This window comes from Lingula anatina, chromosome 2, assembly GCF_051362555.1.
Source record: "Lingula anatina isolate TDL-2025a chromosome 2, LinAna3.0, whole genome shotgun sequence".
NCBI lineage: Eukaryota > Metazoa > Brachiopoda > Lingulata > Lingulida > Lingulidae > Lingula > Lingula anatina.
Genome location: NC_141768.1, coordinates 40,335,247 through 40,356,642, shown reverse-complemented (window position 1 = coordinate 40,356,642; position 21,396 = coordinate 40,335,247). Strand labels below are relative to the sequence as shown.

Here is a 21,396-nt window from a genome sequence, read left to right as displayed (position 1 = left end):
TTTGTTTATTTATGATAAAGTCGTGACCATTGGACTTACACAAAATCGCAAATCCATTTTTTTTTTCATTTTAAACTGCTTATCGTCACTCATATCTACAGTTCACAGTAACTTGATAGCTCAACGGCATTGTTCAATAAGATACAAAAATACATGATATATAAGTATAACGTTAAGAGCATTATTAACGTTGTTTTACAGTACGAAAATATTGCGCATATTGATGCATATAGCCACTATATACCTATATGCTTGTAATAAGCAAACAATATTCACAGAAATGTTTCCTTCACTTTCCCTCAAAAACAGTTTTGTCAAATAAATATGGTCAAAACATAGCCACGTATTTTCTTTTGAAAGTAACAATAAAGATTAATTTACAAATTTCAAGTTTCTTAGTTTAAACCGTAACGATTCCATCACCACATGACACACTTTTTACTGGGGTTCATTGGGCTCCCCGCTGGGCACTGGAAAGCTGCGGCAAATTCAGCTGAGTTTGATAGAGATCCAATAACTCTAAAATTAGAAATCAAAAGCATATAAATAATCCAATAAACTTGAGTCAGAATGATACACATACATATTAGCTGTTGTGTCCATGCAAACCCGAATTCATTTTTCTACGATTGGTTGCAATGTAGGTCTGATGTAGGGGTGGATCCAGGATTATTTGAAAGGAGGGTCTGCGGATGCGAAGCCCCCCCCCCCCCCCCCCCCTTCTTGGCGAGGGGTTCGGGCCCGCTGAAGGTGAGCAGTATTAACCAAAGCCACTCACCCAAAATGGGCCAAATCTGTTGTAATTTGCATAACAATAAGTTGTCCGTCGTAGTGCAAGCTGAATACTCACTCTGCAGTTGGGCACAGTTGAAAGAAGACGCAACATTATGTGTGGTGAATTCACAAATTTCAGCTTTTATAAGACGTTGAAGCACGTATATGGTAAGTAACACTACTTCTTCAATTACCGTCTCAATAAAACACAAGTGCAACCGAATGAGAGAAAATTTATTGTAGATATTAGTAGCGCGAATTGTTCTGATATTATGCCCATCGTTACTTGCATGTCACTCACAATGTCAGAATATGTTGGTTACAATGCTTTGGGACTACAAATGTACAGGAGAAATGGTGCTATCAGCTGACCATTGATGAAACAATAAGTTTGCTTGAAATCTTTCAAACTAGCTATTTTTAGCTCTGCACGTGTGGCAATTTTTGTATGACCCCTGACAATTAAAAGCCCATTTGTGACTTAATTTAAAATGTTTTCGTGTACAAATATAAACATATCTGCACAAAAGGACCGATTCATTCAGATAATATTACTAGTCATAGTTCTGAATTTGGATACAACAAGGAGAAGTCTGCCCTATCAAGGTGTACATCAAGTCAAATTTATTTAACATTTGAAACCTTGCTTTTGAAGACAATTACGATGGTTTTCAGAGATTTCTTTTGGCTTATATTTATGTTCTGTAATGGATTGATCATTTTACCTGGGAAAAATTAGCAATTTTTAAAATACATCATTTTACCATTATTATTATTGTTACTACAAGGATAAGGGTCCACATAGCTATTTAAGTCCTCTTACTTGTTTCAGATTACACTTGGGCAATCAATTTATGCTTAAAATCTACATGCTGTCAAAGATCTTTTTGTAAGGCAAGTGTTTTTAATATAATACAACACACGTTCACGCACATGTCAATTGATCATAAAGCGATGGTTTACAGATGACGTTTTACGCAGGTTGACTTCCATCTCCAGTGTGCAGTATTCTGTCCCTCTATTACACGACCAACTACATGTATATTAAAACTTGATTGTACTTTCATCAAGTTATGCGTAATTTATTTCATATATTCTTAAAAGAACACTTTCGAAATAAGATGTTTTGCGCTTCTCTAGAACAAGTCAAAATGATTTCAGTTTGTCAGTTGAATCAAAATTTCTATGCGTTATTTTGTCATTTCAGAAGCCCACGGAGAAGCTGCAACATGGGCCTGCAAGCAACGAGGTCTTTGGTTGACATATATCATGCTCAATTTCATGTATCTCATATATCAAACCTGAATAAATATTTTTATAATTCCTCGTTATTTTTCAGTATTGATATAAAATACAGAGTACAGCAATATTAAAATGGGAAAAGGGGAAAGATTACATAGATATAATAACTGTTTCAAGTTCAAACTGGAAAAATTGTGTAATGTTCTTTTGGCGATGACGGTTTTCTATGAAACCAGGCAATATTTAAAATTGAAATGGTTTGAAGCATTGTAATTATGCACAGTATTTTGTAAAAATAAAATTGGACATAAAAGGTCTAACCCGCTAAAAGAATATCTTAATTTCAATATAAAGTATAAATTTACAATCTTACAATCTATTCATAAGATTTAAATTAGTTTGTAAATTTCAATATAAAGTATAAATTTACAATCTTACAATCTATTCATAAGATTTAAATTAGTTTGTAGCAACATCCATGTCACCCCTCAAATGGAATGGACTCGCCCCACCTGTCACCCCTCAAATGGAATGGAATCGTCCTACCTGTCACCCCTCAAATGGAATGAACTTGCCCCACCTGTCACCCCTAAAATGGAATGAACTCGCCCCACCTGTCACCCCTCACATGGAATGAACTCGCCCCACCTGTCACCCCTAAAACGAAGTGAACTCGCCCCACCTGTCACCCCTCAAATCGAACGGACTTGTCCCACTTTTCATCCCTCAAATTTGATAGACTCGCCCAAAGACGAGACGTTTCTTTCTCTCACTTATATCAGTGCAGTCATAACGAGTGTCATTCATTTCAATCAACAAGTAAAGAACAAATTTTCAATATATTTATTATATGATATCTTTAACGACAGAAAACCACGAAGAAACAACTCAATATTTACTATTTACTAGAGTCTTTGAACAAGACTGGGTTCATTGGACAAAGAATAGGCGGACAGGCGAAATTAAGTGGTTGAATTTGACCGGAAATGATTAATCTGAAAATTGGCACCTACAGAATTTACTTATAGTAATAACTCGTGCCATCATACTGAAACTGCTTTGTGTTAATTCCAAATTGTTCACTTAATCTGGAGAACAAAAATGCATTCCAAAAGAGTATAGTATTGGTTTTAAAAATTCAGTACATATCAATTTTACTTAAATATTGTGTATTTTAGATTGAATCAAAAACTACCCCCCAAAAAAGTGCATTTATTTTCATAAATTGCTTGTCATTCACAAGTGTAAATATTAACAATAAAAATTGACTTATACAATGCAAATTATAATAATATGATAAGGTAGTTGATTGGCTAAATTAACAATCTTAAACGAGCTTCAACATCGTGAAAATTGCGTTTTTGCTCTCAACTTTGAAATTTGATATTTGCAAACACTCTGAAAATAACATCATGCCATTTTAAACACTTTAATAATTGCACTGTGGCATAATGAGATGAATTTAAAAAGAAGCTGGATTGGTTCCAAATAAAATAATGCACAGGTATAATTTTAAAAATATCATGATCAGTCCTTAGGGTATAATATATATAATAAACAAAGGATCGATTTGTAAGTATAATATCTAAAGGCAACAATATCTTAGTGTACAGTTTCAATATGTAAAAACGTGTTTAAAAATCACTGAGAGAGAGAGAGAGAGAGAGAGAGAGAGAGACCATGTACAATTTTCAACATATAGCATCTGCGACGCGAATAGATCTGGATCTGCAGCAGATTTTAAAATACGTGTCGAAGACCAGGAAAGCTTTAGTCAGGCGCACGTGCACTCTGTGGGATCTCGGCAAAGGCGTTTGCAGTTCTGAAATATCAAAATAACATTTAAATGTCATTTCAATCTTCGAAAGCAGAGAATCCAAATAAAGATTACATTAACTGAAAATGGAAAAACCTCTGCTCATGCCGAAAAAAATCATAATGAGGCTAACTGAACACCAAATTTAAAAAGTCGACTAAACAGGGTTTGTATGCAAGATTAAAAAAATATATTTAACGATGAGAAGAATCACAAGAAATAATGCGGCCAATACTTTTGGAAATCGTTTTCAAGGTAAAGGGACCATTTCCAGACCCTATCGTAGTAACTTTGAATCGATCTGTCTCAGAGGGGTTTCTCGCAAAATTGCAATCAACTTAAGCGGCTTAGATGTCTGTCACGCCTATTGGAGCTGCTAGGGGGTAATAAATAATTGTTTAGCAGCTTCACTAGGCGTGCCAGACATCTAAGCCGCTTAAGTTAATTGCAATTTTGCGAGAAACCGAAAAATCTTGTTCAGGGAGGAAGTTACGCTCCATACCGATTGCAATCTTACCTCAAAATAGAAAGGAGTTAAATTGACGATTAGAGCTTTGAGTTGCCTATGCCTACACATGGCAACGAAAAAATATAAACGCCGATATTTTATATTTTGGAGGTTTTTTATCATTTTAAATCAGCGCAAAGATAGATGCATTATTGATGATTAGAGAAAAAACTCATTTTTGGTATCTGGATGATAATAAAGGGTTACAATAACCCTAAGTCAAAGCATTAGAGTCTAGACGGCCAACATACACAAACAAGTCATCGTGAAAAATTTAAAAAGTTTTCTCTCGTTCATGGAAAAAATATGGAAATCTTTTATACAATACTGGTAAAACTAAATGCACTGTTATACTAATCAGTTTGTAATGTAGGCATCTGAGAAGGTGCACACTAATACATCAATTACATGTACTATGGAAGTGTTTAAAATACAAAATGTGTTCAGGTGGCCTAATTATGAATATTGACTGGCATTGAAGTGACAGCATCTGGGCACCAAAAATCAAACTATCTAATATAACTTTCTTTATATTATATTTCTGTTTTTACTGGCAGCACGTGCTTTTCAAGATTTTTAAAGATATCACTATGCAACTTTTCTCAAATCCAGTCAACTACTCAGGCCAACTTAAAGTTTAGAACGAGAAAAATAATAAGAAACAATTATCTGGTAGTTTGAACTCGTAAAAAAACATGAAAATCGTTTACTCACATGACAAATTTGTTACAATTTTCGAAGCTGAATGTAAACTCCGGCTCTGCGACTTCATCACACATATCAGCATCCTGTCCTAAGAGTGTGCAGCTGTCAAGTGACCAGTCAAGAAGGTACGAGTAGTGCGCACTGCGCTGAGCGACTTACTGTTATGCAAATCACAACGGGTTCGGCACATTTTGTTTGAGGGGTTGCTGTTGAAATCATTTTCATTTGAATTATAGTCTATTTATTTGAAGGCACAATAAGTCTCCATCTCGAAAGAGGATTAGGCAGGGTCTAATTTCAAGAGGGGTATATTGGTGTGATATATTTTTCAGAAACTGGAGGGGGGAGTCAGGACTTCCTCCGACCCCCCTCTAAATCATAATATCATTACAGAGTTTGTTAAGTACTACTTTTGACAACAAGATCAACAGCCAAACACTCTGGTCTTGAAGGTCAAATTTCGTGGTAGACCTTACTTCCTTGCTAAAAGAAACACATATGGCAAATTTTAGAACCCCCCCCCCCCGCGCCAATGGCCATTCTTACCTGTATTTTAAGGTGGTGTGAGTGTCCGTTCTAATCTGGTCCACAGTGGACTTGGGACGCTGATGACCACATAACATCTGGAGAATAAAAGAAACATTACAGAAGTACGGTATTCAAACATTAAATAGATCAGCCACAACTAAGGTGAACCTTATGATTTGAAAAAACTTTGATGCTTATTTTGTCAGATCAATTTGTACGGGTTTCAAACAAGCTGTCACTAAATTTAATTTACTTGATCTTAGATCACAACACTATTTCAACACAAGAAAACTCCTGTTTTGCTTTCAGGAACAGTGACTTTATATTTTAATGAACATCAACTTAGTAAAAGGCCAGAATATTTGAAAGGAAAAGTTGTGGCTTACATGTGCAAAACTGAGGAAAAAAATTTGATTGTGACTCATGTTCAATCCCGGCAGTCTCTCCTCTTCCTGCCCACGCTTACTGACCCAGTTTCTGTATGCCTAGGGCAATTAAATTAATTATCATTAAAAATAATACAAGATCCCACTGTCTACGAGATTATGTAGACCGCATGGATATTCTGGAAACTTCCCAAATTTGTCAAAATAATGATCATAATTATTTTTCTCAACTATTTGCTACTTAAACTGAAACATGTCATCATGTTTGTGTTATTAGGTCGTTGTCTTTCGTTATTCAGTTGGTAACAAAAGAGCTAGCCCAATTTATTACTGCTGATGTATATTATTTGGGAACCTTTTTTCCCCTCTAAAACTTACTTGAAAGGCTTGTTTCAACCCGCCATTATCGGCAATATTTTCCCCTTGCGTAAGCTTACCGTTGATCTGAAAAAAATGCAAATATTTAAAACCCATCACCAAAGCACTGGTTTTCTGTAAGATAATTCATGAGATAAAAGCTTAGTATGTGGAAATGACGTCTTACAGAAATAGCGTCGCTACATTACTGCTAAATATCTGTAAATCGCTCGTAAAACAAGGGCGTCAACTTGAATAAAAACTTACAATAATACAATAGCTATCCATACCCCCCACAGGACGGCTTTGCCGGAGAAGAAATGGGGAAAAAACACGAAATAGGTTTCCATAGCAGCAGCTTGATGGGCACAAAATTTTAAAATGTCGCAGAATCACACCTCGAGCACAAGAAGGTTTTACCTCAACTCTTTCTTGAAATTCGAGAATAATTTCTTAAAATGGCCTTATGAAAATTTTATTAAGAAAAAACATTCCACATGAATTCATAAATGAGAAGAATACGTTCAAAATCAAGTAGTTTTAACTAACTGCTACTTTAACTACTGTTCCCTTTTCACTAATTCAGCGACAGGGACTACACATGTACTAATCGCTATATACATGTACATGTACCTTGGCATACGGGTACATGTTAAGGTCAGCTATCGTCAAAACTGAATTAAAGCATTAAAAGAATTCCGTACTCGTACGTATATGCTTATAGACAAATTAATTCTCTTTGATTATTAGAATATGATAAAACAAAAAAGAGAGAAAAAAGTTCAGGTGCAAAAGGTGAAGTCTTTTTGTGTGTAAGATTTCACTGGAATTGACTGAAAACCACACGAGGAGATGATGAAATAACATAGAATTGCGACATTTTCTATCATATACTGAATTACTATGCCAAATATATGAAACATGATAGACACCTTCATATTGACATCTTCCACTGTGTAATTTCCATATTGCTCGATGAAACATCTTGCTTTTTCCTTGAAGCGTTCCGACGTTGTTTCATCCCACCATTCCCTCAAGTTGCCATTTTTATCGTAAAGACGACCTTCAAATAAATTTTTAAAAAATGCTAAACGTTGAAAGAACATATGTAAATGCTATTTATGATTTTTGCAAGTACAGTATGTAAATACTGTAAATGGGGATATATTTTTAAATAAATTTAAAAAAAATGCTAAACGTTGAAAGAACATATGTAAATGCTATTTATGATTTTTGCAAGTACAGTATGTAAATACTGTAAATGGGGACGTCGGAGCATGCAAAACCGAAACCTTGTTTACTTTGGAAGCCACTGACCACCTGAGCATCACTACAAACTAAAGTGTGGTAATTGTAGTTTGTATCTGATAATTTTTATATTAAATTTTTTTAATCCTTCAACCATCCACCCAGGGTGTCAAGAAAAATACTCTAGTAAACAATAAACCAAGTTTCCATCGCTTACCCTGGTCGTCAAGTCCGTGTGTGATTTCATGTCCGATCACCATACCTATGCCGCCAAAGTTCATTGACCTGTAACACATTAAAGAAAGAAAGGTAATCGGTTAATAAACATTATTAGACACGTAAACATTCCAATATATCTACAAGAGAGATTGGAGAATGGGAGAGATTGGAGAATGGGGACAGTTGATAAATATAATAAAATGCAGGACACACAAAAACTGTCGAGTCAGTATATTTTCACGTCCGCTGAAATATTTTATTATTTTCTTCACACCTCAGTATATGGAGGTGTTTTAAATCAGAAATAAACCTTTAGGAACCTCCAGGAACGCCTGTCACCTTAATAAATTACAGCAATTAAAATTTTAAGCTACTTAAATTAGCTCTCTTACCTTGGATAATATTTACTATAAAAAGGCGGCTGTAGCATCCCAGCGGAAAACACTGAAACGAGAACATAGAAGTAGTTGATACAGGTACTTAGACAAAATGAAACTTTCTGACAATTTTCCTGGGGAACATACGTTACGTAGTAGGGCCTATTAGCCATGACGCAAAGCCCCTTGAGTTACAGTTTAAATATTTATAAAAACATCCTTGCGTCATGTACAATTTACCATGACTGAACCACAACAAAATATGTCGGAACATGGTATGAAAATTAAACTTAAATGACCTTAACTTAAATGTAATGACATGGTAAAAATTAAAAATTGATTATTGGATTTTTGTTCCTTACACATATTATGTTTTAAAAAATTGAATACAACTTCATTTCTTTTGTTTTTGGCTCTTCAGCATGTGAAATGCACCTCTATGTTGTGTTTGGGTGTGACGACCTTGAACATATTCTTTAATGCACGCATATAAATTTAAGACCAAGAATGAGCACTGTTGCCTACTTACAAATTTGATTTTTGTTGGGGGAATACGCAGCATTTACCATCACGATGTTGATGTCTTCCCATCTGAAATAGGAGGATCATTTAGATTTATTACAGACGCAAATATCTAAGTGGCTAAATATCAATACTGAAATGTTTTACGTTATTACTATAGAAACAATCCAAATCAATCGATTAAAAATAATTGCAGCGAGAAAAACATGTAATGGTTTTTAATGATTATAAATGTCTGTCGATGTTGAATAGAATGAAATAACAAAATGTTTTTTCAACCAATATTTTCAAACAAAGTAGTAAAGCGGCATCTAATACATATTTACTAAAGGGTTTAACAGAAAAACAATTTCGAAATTCCTTGCCCCTTACCTAGTTCTGTTAGGTGTCAACGATAGCTGCTTTAAATCATGGATGGCAGTATGCCGAAAACAAGCCAACATGTTTTCAAAATAATTGTCCGCGCTGATGGTCAACTTAAAAATAATGTTACAACATTTTAGATGACACTATATAAGACAATAAAAATGTTGTAAAGTTTTCAAAATTACTCACGTTTCGTTCTGAATGCTTATGAACACTGTTGAAGACATTGAACGTTTGTTATTGCATGTCATGGGCACGATGCAGTATTTGATATGGCACTCAATTTACAGCAAATTTTCAGTCTCATTCATTAAATACGATAATTACCTGCTCGTAGTTTGCGTTTAATTCTTTGTTGTTCAGTACATAAGGTGGATAGCCGATCTTCTCTAACATTGTTGCCGCCTGACAGAGACGTTTGAGGAAAAATATAGTAAATGTGTCAATATGTTTGTTTTCATTTCAAAAACTGAATTAAAGCATTTGGAATATTCCAGTAGATAAGACATTTTATCAGGACAACAAAATTCCGATCATCCTTTTCTATACAAAATTAACTCTAGGTGGTATAATTGTAAAGATAACTAGTACCCCTACCTTTTCTGTGGCCACTTCTTTGGTCTTTTCGTCCATCCACGAGACTGATTCTTTCACATTATTCACGAATGCGTTTCGAATTTTGTGAATCATGTCCAATGCCTACAGAAGCAAAAACGAAGCAATCAAGAATACAGATTTTTTATTAGAATATAAAATGATAAAACGATATAGGCGTGAACTCATGAATGAATCATTACAGTTCAAAGGGAATGTAGCTTTCATTACACGATAAGATTTAATCCTGCAAAGAGATCACTAAACGGAAGTCCATTTTGTCTGTGAGAAAGACAGGTTATAGACTTTCACTGATCGTTTTATATTTGAGTCTTCATTTGAATTGGAAACATCGGGTAGACAAATAATACATTTGTTCAATAAATAGAAAGAGTTTTCTAAATGGTGCAGTACAGAATCAATGACAAATGGTGAAAATTATACAAGGATGAAAGTTATGTCAGAAAAAAGATCTCGACCTCCGTTTTGGATTCCTCATCAAAATATTTCTCCACGAATAACCTCCCGACTGCCAAACCCATATTGTCGTTGACGAGAGTGACACATCTATACCACCTGCTATACATACGGGTGGTGCCATCTACCGCCTAGAAATGAAAATAAAGCCATTTCATTCATTTTGATCACGTACCATACGACCCCATTCTAACAGATATAACAGTTTTTATTTTTGAGTATTTTGTTATAAAAAGGAAATGGTAATCAAAGCTACGGTCCTTCTCGAAAACTCACATATTTGAATTTTTCTTGTAGCTGTTGAAACTCCTTTGGTAAAGCAATTACAAGATTTTTCAACACTCTCCAGACAAGATAGTTGGCAATGGTTCTGAAATGAAAAACAAATTAATTAATTTTATAGCATCAACCTGGTCACAGTTTACATGATGCACGCATACCTAATGAACCAAATAAAATATATCGTACATTCAAATTCTTTTTGTTAAGAAAATAAACCAAATTTCATGTATAAAGAAGCGTGGACATCCTTTTAGATTACACAACAATATTGACAACAAAGCGATATCATTAATAGATAAGTGCTTTCAAAAAAATGGATTTTTTCTCTTAAGATATATACCTAGGTGGCGTCTCTTGCAAAATATCTCCCAGTTTCCGCATATAGTCTATTGCTTCCACAACTACCACATTTGGCACCCTGGCGTTACCTAGGCGACACAGGGTCTCCAGGTAACGCCTCCAGTCAATCTACGAGAGGAAAGTTGTAAACCTGCACGTCACATTGTTACTACTTATCCAATGAAACCAATAATAGCAAAAATATTTGACCATGACCAAAACTGTATTATAATAATAGCATATTATATAATCTACATGTAGCTTTGAATAAAAATTAGAAAATGGTCGAAAAACACCAAAGGTACAAAAAAGGAAATGGAAAAAGAAAGAAAACACAAAGAAATACTTGGTAAGCTATGCGTACCTACCTTGTCTGTGGCATTTGTGGACAGCTCTGCCACCGTCAACTTGTTGTACGTAAATTCCTCGTCCCTTCGCTGTTCTGGTAGATCTGTTGCCTGTTTTGTGAGAAAGAAATCTACTCAGGCTTTCTGTTTTTCATGAAATGTAGACACCTCTCCACATTATAACATTAAAAAACAACATACAAACAATAATTACTCTATTGCCCATAAATGTCGTAATGGAGATCTTACATTTGCAATCCTGATCTCGAAGTCGACCACATCCGCCATGTCCCTCCTGGCAGTGCTCTCACTGGCACCCAACGCCATGGCAATGGACACTGCGTACGTTTCATAGGCCCGGAGTGAACTGGTGTTACGGGCACCAAGGTAATGCTCTCGACTAGGAAGTCCCAGATCAGGCTGGTCGATCTGGAATGTCAATATGTGCCATGTGGTTAACTTATAGACTGTAACGTACAATGTAATCTGTAATGTTCGGAGCTTTAAAACATTTGCAAATTTCAGAAATATTGTGCATTGAAGAGTGAGAAAATTGTGTTATTTAGTAATTGAAGGAAACTGTTTTATTGTCTTATAATTCGGACACTGAATTGTAGTCTGTACACCTAGTATGATGATCTAGACAAACATTAGCAAGAATAAACAATGCCTAAGACCTTACTGCTAGTATAAAGGATGAAGAGTTCTTCCTATCCACGGCAACATACGGTTTAAGCAAAACTTTATTTGAGTCCGTTCTCTCTTGTAAGACATTGGTGTAGAAGTGGAATTTTGCCATCTCCTCTTCAATGTGGAATTGAGACGCATTCCAAGAGTCGTAAAGTACTGGCCATCCCCCTAGTGCTGTCAGGAGTTTCCACACAGGTTCTTCCTTCAGGACATCGACTAGGGCTGGTATTTGTTAAGTACATATTGTATTTTATTTTTGCCTGTCTATGGAAGTGCCATGGCAATAAGAATGTTGGTGGAATGCACGTGGGAACATAATTTTGTTCGATAATTCAAATCATAAGAGAGAGAGAGAGAGTGTGAGAGATAAAGGTATTGTAACTTGTATATCATGGAAATAAACTACGTAAATGTCATTAATCCTATAGAAAGTTCGCATTAAAAACTGTTGGAACATAATACAAGTATAATGATACCTACTTTCATTCCGACACGCCTGGTATAAGCGCTTGGCTTTCTGGACACTGTTGGGTTCTTTTATATTGACAGATCTCTCCAACAGACCTTGCATTAAGAGAAGAAAAATGTTTTGTAGCCCCTTATCCACTGCAGTTATGAGAAATCAGAGAACTAAACAATTCGTTACTATCTGAACTTCTGAAATTATTTCTATAATATGTGATATATTTTTCTCTCATGCACCCATTAATTTTCGTCGTCGCTGGATTTAAGGAGCATTCCATCGGTGAATGAAGTAGACAGCATTTCATCAGAAAAAAGAAAAATAATAATATATTTTTATAATTATAATAAATATATAATAAGTACCTTTCATTAGAATCTGAAGGACATCATAAAGCCGTGTGAACTGAGTGATCTCCTTGCCCTGCTCTGGAATAAGATGGCGTCTGTTCCATCGACCACATGCATACTGGAAAAAGTCTCCACAAGGATCTGCCTCCATGTCCATTGCCTCCATGAGCATGGCGGCTGCAATAAAAAAATCCTTTGTGATGTTGCGGATGTTTACAGCTCCTTTTTTTTTCTATAATTTTGAAGCGCTTTATGAAGATTAAAATGGAATCAGATAAGTGCATATATACTGTCATGCATATATACTGTCAATGATATTATTAACAGATTGAATAAGATCTAAAGATCGATGCTATTGTTACACCAGACTACCTTATCTACTGAATGCTAAGACAGACATTGTATTAGAAGGTCCTACCTGCCCGTACACATTCGGACGTTGTACAGATCTTTGTCGCACTCCCCGTGTCTCTGCCATGACCTGACTCCGTATTTCGTTTCCCTGGTGAAAGAAATGCTGTATATTAAAGTTGCCAAAGTTATTTTTAAATTCATAACATGTTTAAGGTCTGCCTGAATTTTTTTGGCTTTTTTATTTTATTTTATTTATTTTTTATTTTTTGCTACAAAAGGAAAAATACTTGACGCCCACGCCTATACTTTATCAAAAACCCAATACATATTCAACGCGGCGGTTACTTACCCACTTGTAAACACGCGATGACAATCACAGCGATCACCGTTCCTAGGATTACTATACCGACCAGCGTGAGATCCACGTAAGATTTCTTTACGCAGCAAGGAAATCGTGAGTTCCATTGCTTATAGTGGGGTGTCTTGTTTCTGAAAAAAAAAAAAAGAAAAGAGAATCATAATGAATATTCCATATAGACCTGATGAAAGCAAGCCTCTTCTTTTAGACCTACTTAATTGTGTTAGGTGTGATTGTGTTGTAAACTTGGTGTGCCAGATGTGACCTAAAATTCTGGAACCAAATACTGTGTGTGAGTGGCTTGTAGTAGTACGCTTTAGAATCAATACAAAAACCTTTTCTTATCCTCTACAAATAACTGCATGAAATAAATGACCATTAGAATTTTGCATTGTGGCATATATTCAATCTACAGATAATCTATACGGCATAGGCCTATACATCCAACATCCAAATTGATCAAATGAAAGATTGTTCAAATTATCAGATTGTTATTGCCTTAACATCTGGGTGACAGGACGTTCACTAGAGCACAATTGAATTCAATTCAACTTTTTTCTTTCACACCATGTAGTATCATAGTTCATGCCTTCCGAAAAAGTAAATAAACAAAGGCCAAATATCTATGCCAATGTAAATATGTTGCCAGAACAGAAAAATAGCAACGAAAAAAAAAAGTTTGGAAAGCACTAGGGTTGAGTTAATTGGGAAAAAACAGTTGTAACTAAAATGCTACATTCATCGATTTCCGGCCTGCAGATCGAAAAAACACTCCTTTTTGAAAAGTGCAACCTTTTATTCTGGTCTACGCATACACGATAACATTTTGGGTCAATTTCTCCTCCCTTTTTGCCATTTTCTTCGTTTCTAATGTGAAAATATTTGAAGGCAAGTGTCAACAGCTTTTGAGAAACAAAAAGAAAAAAATAAAAGGAATTGCCGGAAAAGTGAACCCAATTGAAGGAGCATGCTGTAGTGAACTTATCACTCAAAGGAGACTTTTTGCGCCAACAAATATAGCTACCATTCCATGGGGGACATTCTTTTCTAAAGTCAGTTTATCCACTATGTACTGTGCGCGTACTCAAGTGCATCTGCACCTATGAAATCGTTTTAGTCTGGCAACATTCAAACCTAATAACCTCGTCTTCAATGAAGTATCAATATCTTATAAGATGTCTTACCCAGAAGAAGCGCAGGGCAAAAGACGATATTGCAATGTACAAATTAAAAACTTTAGGAAGTGAGAGTGGAAACTCCAGTTCTCTCTCTCTCTCTCTCTCTCTCTCTCTCTCAAGCATTATTGCAAATGTAATGTGTGGTAATAAAGAAAAATAAACATTCTAAAGATGTATGAGGAGCACATTCCTTGTCCGTTGTCTTGAAAACGGCAAATAATCAGGAACCTAATCTTAAATTGCCCTAGTATTTATATCGCCGAAGATGGCGATCTACACAAATCGTTCAAAATTGCGTTAAAAAACGATTTGATTGATAACAAGTCAATTGAAAATTTCAATCTCAATCTAACATTTCACATCTTGATAAATATAACAAGCGACCCGATCAATTAAACGTCTGTCTAACCCGCATATCAACGGCATTGTAAACCTCAATAACAAAGATGGGCAATGAAATTGATAATCATATTTCCAATCATATCGTCTAGAAATTTCCCCTAAACTAATATGTATACATGTCCGCTTCGGCTTGGAAAGAACACCATATCGGTAAAACGCAGCACTGCACAGGGTACGTTTGCGTACACATTACGAAAGCAAGCGTACAAAGGGAGTGAAGCGAAGAGCCTCTATATATAACGTGGTAGCTGACAAAATCTTATGGGAATCATGTGAGGCGCTGTGAAAACTTTTCTCTGCTCCACTCTGAACCCGAAAAAAAAAAAAATCAAAGACTCTGATATAAGTTTTGAAAGAGGCGCAGTCTATTTTGTGGTCTCCTTGAGAGGATCTATCTATTGGTTCAGAAGTAATCAACTCAGACACTCAGAAACTGCTCTTAACGATATCTCGCAGCTGTGGAATAAACAATAAATAACGCTTGTCATACCAACATGTAAAAGGCACGGCAAAATATCGTTTTCCAGAAAAAAAAGAATAAGAAATGATGATGCAAAAGCAAGACAGGTCCAGTGAGGATAGTATGTCGAAAATATCAGTTTGGACCCACAATACTACAAAGCAAGCAAAAACGCCGTTCGGGGGTTTGCGAGTAACAGATTGCTATTTTTCGCTGAATAAGCGTATATAAATGGCCGAACGGTCAAAATTAATTTTTGATATTTTCTCATCAATTACATAGTGCCATCTGTGACAAGGAATTAGATAATATCTGTTTTGTCTCGTGACTTGGAAGTAATGGTCCCGAACTCTTGGAATTCTTGCGCTGACTGTAAATTTTGACGATAGATGGGCATTAATATCAGCAGAAGTCAGATCAACATGCACTGCTTGACCTCTCTCTCTCTCTCTCTCTCTGTGTGTGTGTGTGTGTGTGAGTGTGTGTGTGTATCATCACGTTTGTTTTTGTGTTACTATATTTTAAATATGATTTCTCAAAGACAAAACAAAAATATATTTTATATACACAAGGACGGAGCACATTTGATACTTTCATTGAAAAGTCACTAGCTTCCTTTACTCACAAAGGCTTTTACTAGTGTTTATTAGATTTCCATTTTAGTTAAATATTTTTACATCTGCAGTTGTCTTAGCTATTTGGTTTCTGCTAGTTTTACCACTATTACCACTTAAGCTAATATTTATAATAGCGCCTGTGTTTTTTAAAATTTCCTTTGCATTTACCAACATAGCAAAATGATGAGCATCGCTCCTACATTAAATATCGTAAAAGGGTAAGGCCATGCCTTTATAAACTCATTTTGATTAATATATAAGATAAAAATGTGCACATAATGCTAAATGGGCCTAGAGCTCCCTCAAACATGCCTTCTTAGACTCAGTGGGATTAATATATATGTAACATTGGTTGGTTACTAATTTTTGAGAGAACGACGGCTTGAATACAAAACAGATAAAATTGTGTTTCAGGTAATTTGTATCCCTCTCATACGGTTTAAAGGCTGGCACTACTGTGTTATATATAAGATAAAATGTGCACAAAATGCCCGATGGGTTTAAAGATATCTTTAACAGTTGAAAATGGGTACAGCTTCGAAATGTTTTGAAGTACGATTTCACCATTTCAGCCTTCTGTAATTTTATCGTAACAAAGTTCGGGTGTATTAAGAGATCAAGGAACGCTAGATGACATTCCCCCCTCACTGAGAACAAACGAGTTCACAGACCTCATTTCAACACGTATTACGGAAAGGTAGGCAAAGGAAATAGAAAAATTAACAAGAAAGAAAATGAGAAATGTACATCCAACACTGAGAATGGAACGGACACTTCAATTACACAAAAAGGTAAAATATGCGAATTTATTGTGATAAATGAAGAACAGATTTGTGGTTTATGAACTTTTTCGTCATCTTTAAATCATCTGAACTAAATCTAAATCATAAATGCGCCAGGTAATTGGTTTTAAATAAATGAACGAATATCGGCTGTCATTTATTCTTCATATTGTTTGACTGTCGAAAAAGACAGTAGCGATTCTTCATAAAAAACAAGCAGCTTTCTAAGTTATTTGCGCGAAATACTTAATTTAGGTTGTTTTTTCCCATATAAGCTGAGTTGTAAACGATATGTCTAGATCACTTTATGAATTTCTTTTATTGCCAGTAAGAGTCTTGGGTGATCTCTTTTTCTATCATCACAATGCCTGTTTAAATTTCTAACGTAACATATCAAAGGCATAATAATTGCATTTTAATGAAAACTGCTTTAGATTGACGTAACGGATGGGCATACCTTTCCGTTACAGCCCCTGTTACACCGGGCTCGCTAAGTTGAAACAAAGAAATAAAAATAAGTTGCAATATTTAAACTGATTTTTGAAAATGATGTTACTTTGAAGAAAAGCTGACAAACTTTTCAAAGATTCTTCATTAAAATGAAAAGAAAATCAGCATTTTTACATACTCTTCTTCCAGCGACACCAGTGTTCTGTCATCTCTTCCGTTGACAGACGGTGGCGAGATGGTGTCTCTTTCCTCACACGCGGGGTTGGAGATCCCTTCTTCGGTCGAAGTCATGTTTCTTTAATAAACGTAACGGTCCTGTGCGAAAAAGAAATGCAACCATTATTGAACAGTTACCATAGCAGCGACAACAATAATTGTAACGTGTAGCAACCGCAATGATTGCAGGCTGATCGAACATTTTCAGTGGTCTGTAGAACAGGGCGAAATGATCAAAATGGTCGAAATTCAGGGTACATTTTATGCTGAATACACTTCTTTGACCTGGGGGGTATTAAGATAGCATACAACGTATTCAAATGTGCGATCAAAAGCTGTGATAAGTGGAAGCCCTTGGAACGTACTGTGCGTTCTGGTACTTAGTTACTTTGAAATACACAAGTAGGTTAAGTTCGGGGCGACAAATTAGCGGCTCATTAAAAAGATAAAAGGAAAGCAGGAAATAATAACAAATATGAGTAAAGAAATTTTAAAATCCTCGTATGTGTAATGACAAGGCTAAAAGGACAGGTTTTAGAATCGAAAATAGAAGATATTTAATACGTCGTGCACTGACAAAGAAAAGTGTCAAGTGTAATGTTTTTCGTCGTCCGATTTAGGATGCAACAAACAAAAATGGACATCTTTTGGCACGGAACCTTGTCTTCTCTCTCTCTCTCTCTCTCTCTCTCTCTCTCTCTCTCTCTCTCTCTCGTGCATGCGTCAGTTTCTTCTTCAACCACGCAACAGTTTAACTGCAACTTTGTGTTTATTGTGTATTATGAAGGGACCCCAGGCAAACCAAGGGGCCTCTATGTACTACTCATAGGTTTGCTTCTAAGGCTCTAACCCCTTCTCCTTTTCCCAACAAATATCACGCACATACGCGCGCACGCGCGCACACACACACACACACACACACACACACTTTTACGGCACCAGTGCTGAAGATAGGAAATGTTTCTAGTACAAAAATTTGTCAAAAAACAATTGCAGTATATCTTCATTTAATGGATGTATCAGTATTTATTGGGCTCTGCTACGGTAAATAACGTTATCTCTAAACTTTGAAGTAGCCATTGATATAATGGTCGGCACTGTCAAGATCACATAAACATTTACTAGCATTCCACTGCTTTATCTTCAAAGGGACATACGGTTGAAAATCGTGGCAGCTACTATGTCTTTGACAATGGAAAAAATGTACTCACCCTAGCCTTGTGAAGCAGTCAGTTTCTTAGTTATCGGGTTCCCTTTTCACGATGTCAGCCACCGATCAATCGCAAATAATAGAGTTGAAGTTACGACATCTCGAATAGTCTTATAACAGATCCCCGACCTTTGATATTCGAATAAGATCAATCCTTGGAAATAACCAACCAAATCCAGCCTATGAAACCATTGGTTTATCCGTTTCTTTTGGCTCTCCTTCAAAGTCTTCGGAGGCTTTGGCAGACGAACTCGGCTCCGAATTGAGTAATACCGTTTTCATTGAACCTTAACGAACACAATGGTGAAAATGTCCTTACTGATTCTAGGCTTGGTTTGATTTCTCGGTCGTCACGGGATGTTAACCAAGTCGGTGCGAGTAAAAGACGCAGTCATCCTTCTTTAACGTTCAGATTCATGGCCGTCATGTTGCTCACCAGAGCCTTTTCAGTGCCTTGTGGTCCTCAACTTCACAAATAAAGGCACTTCCGAGGGGCGTTACTAATTAACCCCTTACTCACGAGGAGAACGCCGTAAGAAAATCGGACCCGGTAAATCTACCCCCGTGGAGGTCACAGGCGCTGTTAGATAGTTATTAAACTGTTCATTATAACGAAATATTACACTTACGCTTTGAAGAAGTGGAACAAAAGTTTCTTCCCGATGACAAGGTGTAGTCGCTATATTAGACGTAGAAACTTGTCTGTCCTTCTCCTTAAAGTGTACGTCACAGAAATACGCTGTGTAAATAACTCGGGCCTTCAGCTCGGTTTAAGTATGAGAGACCTGTCATGTTTAATCATACTTTTATGGAGACACATTTTGTAGATAACGCTGATATCCGTGGCCTGGTTTTCATCAAAGTACTTTTGGGAAATACTTCCAATTGCAAGAAGCTTTCTTTGTCTATTTAATGCTGATTTATAAAGGGGCTTCTTAGAATCTGATGTCTACAATTTCATTTTTTTTCTGGCAACATTAACACTAGGGTAAACAAGGCAAGTTTTTCCATGACATTATTTGTAAGTGTACATAAAAATAACATCATTATCCTTCGATGCAATAAAATAATAAAATAAAAAATTAGCTTAAAAAAAAAAAAAAAAAAAAAACAGACAACATGCAATGTACACGAACAAGTACTAAGAGAAAGAAACGTGTGCGGGTAATTTGCGACAAATCCGGCATTGCTATATATATACTTCCTAGGTTCCGGTTTGTCACACTGAGAGCTCATTCAGAACATGTTGATCCGAGGACGACCAGAAAATTAAAACTATTCAATTTCCACACTGACTGACAGCGTGCCCGGTACCTGGAAATGTTTTTGTCTCAAAAGTTCACCGACACGTGCGACTTCATGAGCCGCACTGATGTCAGGAGACAGTGTTTAGTGAACAGTCTAGTTTATAAAGGTACGCTTTCGGTTAGTGTAGAAATTTAAAAGTATTTATAAAATTTCCTCAGTATCAGTAACATTACTACACAGATCAGTTGCCATCAGGACAAGCAATCAAAGTCGTTGTCATGTACTGCTGGTGTTCAGATAGCAAACAAGTTCTTACGTGCTTCAGAACATGCACGCACTCGCACTTCCGGCGTATATAGGCATAAGCGAGAGAGCGATGTGCATGTGCATATGCGTGTGTGTATATGTGTGTATATGTGTTTGCGTTCAGGTCTAGATTTACCGTTTATTTTCAATCTCAACCAAACCGTTTTCAACTTAATAACACATGATCATTATATCCCTTAGGAAAATAAAATAAATGAATAGAAACAATAAATAAATAAATAAATTAATTAATTAATTAAACAAAACAAAACAAAACGAAACAAAAACATCCTATAAAAGAGCTGAATGAGATTTTAAATGGTAGTATTTTCCAAAGTAAATAAGAAAATTAATAAATATTTGTTGTATTTTCTAAAGATGAGTCACTCGGGTTTGCATTTTTACTCCGAACTCTGTGTCAGTTTCGTGCCATTGAAAAGCAGTGTTCTTGATTTGGCGGTCATACTGGTGTAATCCCTTGAAACTACGGCTGCTAATAGATATGGGAGATAGAGCGTCGCCTCACGTGCCCCATGTGGGCTCTGATGAAACCCCATCGTCATCCCCACCGCATTGCTCACGGCGTCATCGTTATGAATATCGGTCAGAAGCCTTTTTTATAATGAATATTTGCCAAGGGCCTTAAAAGGTCGAGAATAAAAGAAGTAGCTTCGGTTCGGCAGCCACGTGCAAACAAAACTTGTATAAAAAAGGTAAAATTGATAATGGTTCATAACCCATACTGACAGTGACAGAAATGAAGGAAATTGGGATTAGTAATGACCCGGTACAATACAATAAGTTATCCACTAGTCAATTTAGAAGCGATGAAATGATTAAAGGGACCAACCGATTTTAGCACTAAATCATATAACCATATTTATTTTAATTTCAATATTTAGTAGTTATCAACAATTGTTCTGTTGATCTCCAATATTCCAAGCATATCCCACATATTTGCTTTTTGTCAATCACTTTTTATCATGCCTTAAGCCTAGCAAATAACTTGCATGGGATTTCACGTGCAACTTTTGAAAAAGCGTAGCCTAATAATATTATCTTACTTAAAAAGGATGTGCGTGATTTTTAAACAAAAACCCCAGGCTCTTGCTAAAAAGATAGTAAAGAATTTAAAAAAAAGATGAACAGTCTCTTTAAGGTTCATAATCATAATTTGACAGTTGCAAACCTACATAGTGGTCAATTTTTCTGCAGCGTGCATTGT

At 35.9% G+C, this 21,396-nt stretch overlaps 1 protein-coding gene and 1 long non-coding RNA gene across 3 annotated transcripts; one reads left to right on the top strand and one right to left on the bottom strand.

Annotated features, from left to right (window-relative positions):
• Window positions 1-23: 23 nt before the first annotated feature.
• Window positions 24-19,417, bottom strand: LOC106178744 (membrane metallo-endopeptidase-like 1). 2 transcript variants are annotated; one of them, XM_087006814.1, is made up of 23 exons: window positions 18,619-19,415; window positions 17,370-17,506; window positions 13,294-13,433; window positions 13,009-13,092; window positions 12,606-12,767; window positions 12,258-12,341; window positions 11,770-11,999; window positions 11,337-11,516; window positions 11,109-11,198; window positions 10,742-10,869; window positions 10,396-10,489; window positions 10,122-10,250; window positions 9,646-9,747; window positions 9,376-9,453; window positions 9,055-9,158; window positions 8,690-8,751; window positions 8,176-8,227; window positions 7,782-7,849; window positions 7,249-7,379; window positions 6,338-6,403; window positions 5,960-6,058; window positions 5,592-5,668; window positions 24-519 (listed from the first exon to the last, which is right to left on the bottom strand). In XM_087006814.1, exons 2-23 carry the CDS (start codon window positions 17,480-17,482, stop codon window positions 420-422), a joined length of 2,373 nt encoding a protein of 790 aa, XP_086862940.1. In that variant the 5' UTR covers window positions 17,483-17,506; window positions 18,619-19,415; the 3' UTR covers window positions 24-419. The 2 variants fall into 2 exon arrangements, with proteins under 2 accessions (XP_086862940.1, XP_086862941.1); XM_087006815.1 differs by lacking the exon at window positions 24-519 and adding an exon at window positions 3,273-3,838 and having other exon boundaries at window positions 18,619-19,417.
• LOC106178801 (uncharacterized) lies at window positions 801-2,100 on the top strand. The gene is made up of 3 exons (XR_015333131.1): window positions 801-942; window positions 1,607-1,668; window positions 1,982-2,100. It is a non-coding gene; the product is annotated as an uncharacterized LOC106178801 (long non-coding RNA).
• Window positions 19,418-21,396: the final 1,979 nt, after the last annotated feature.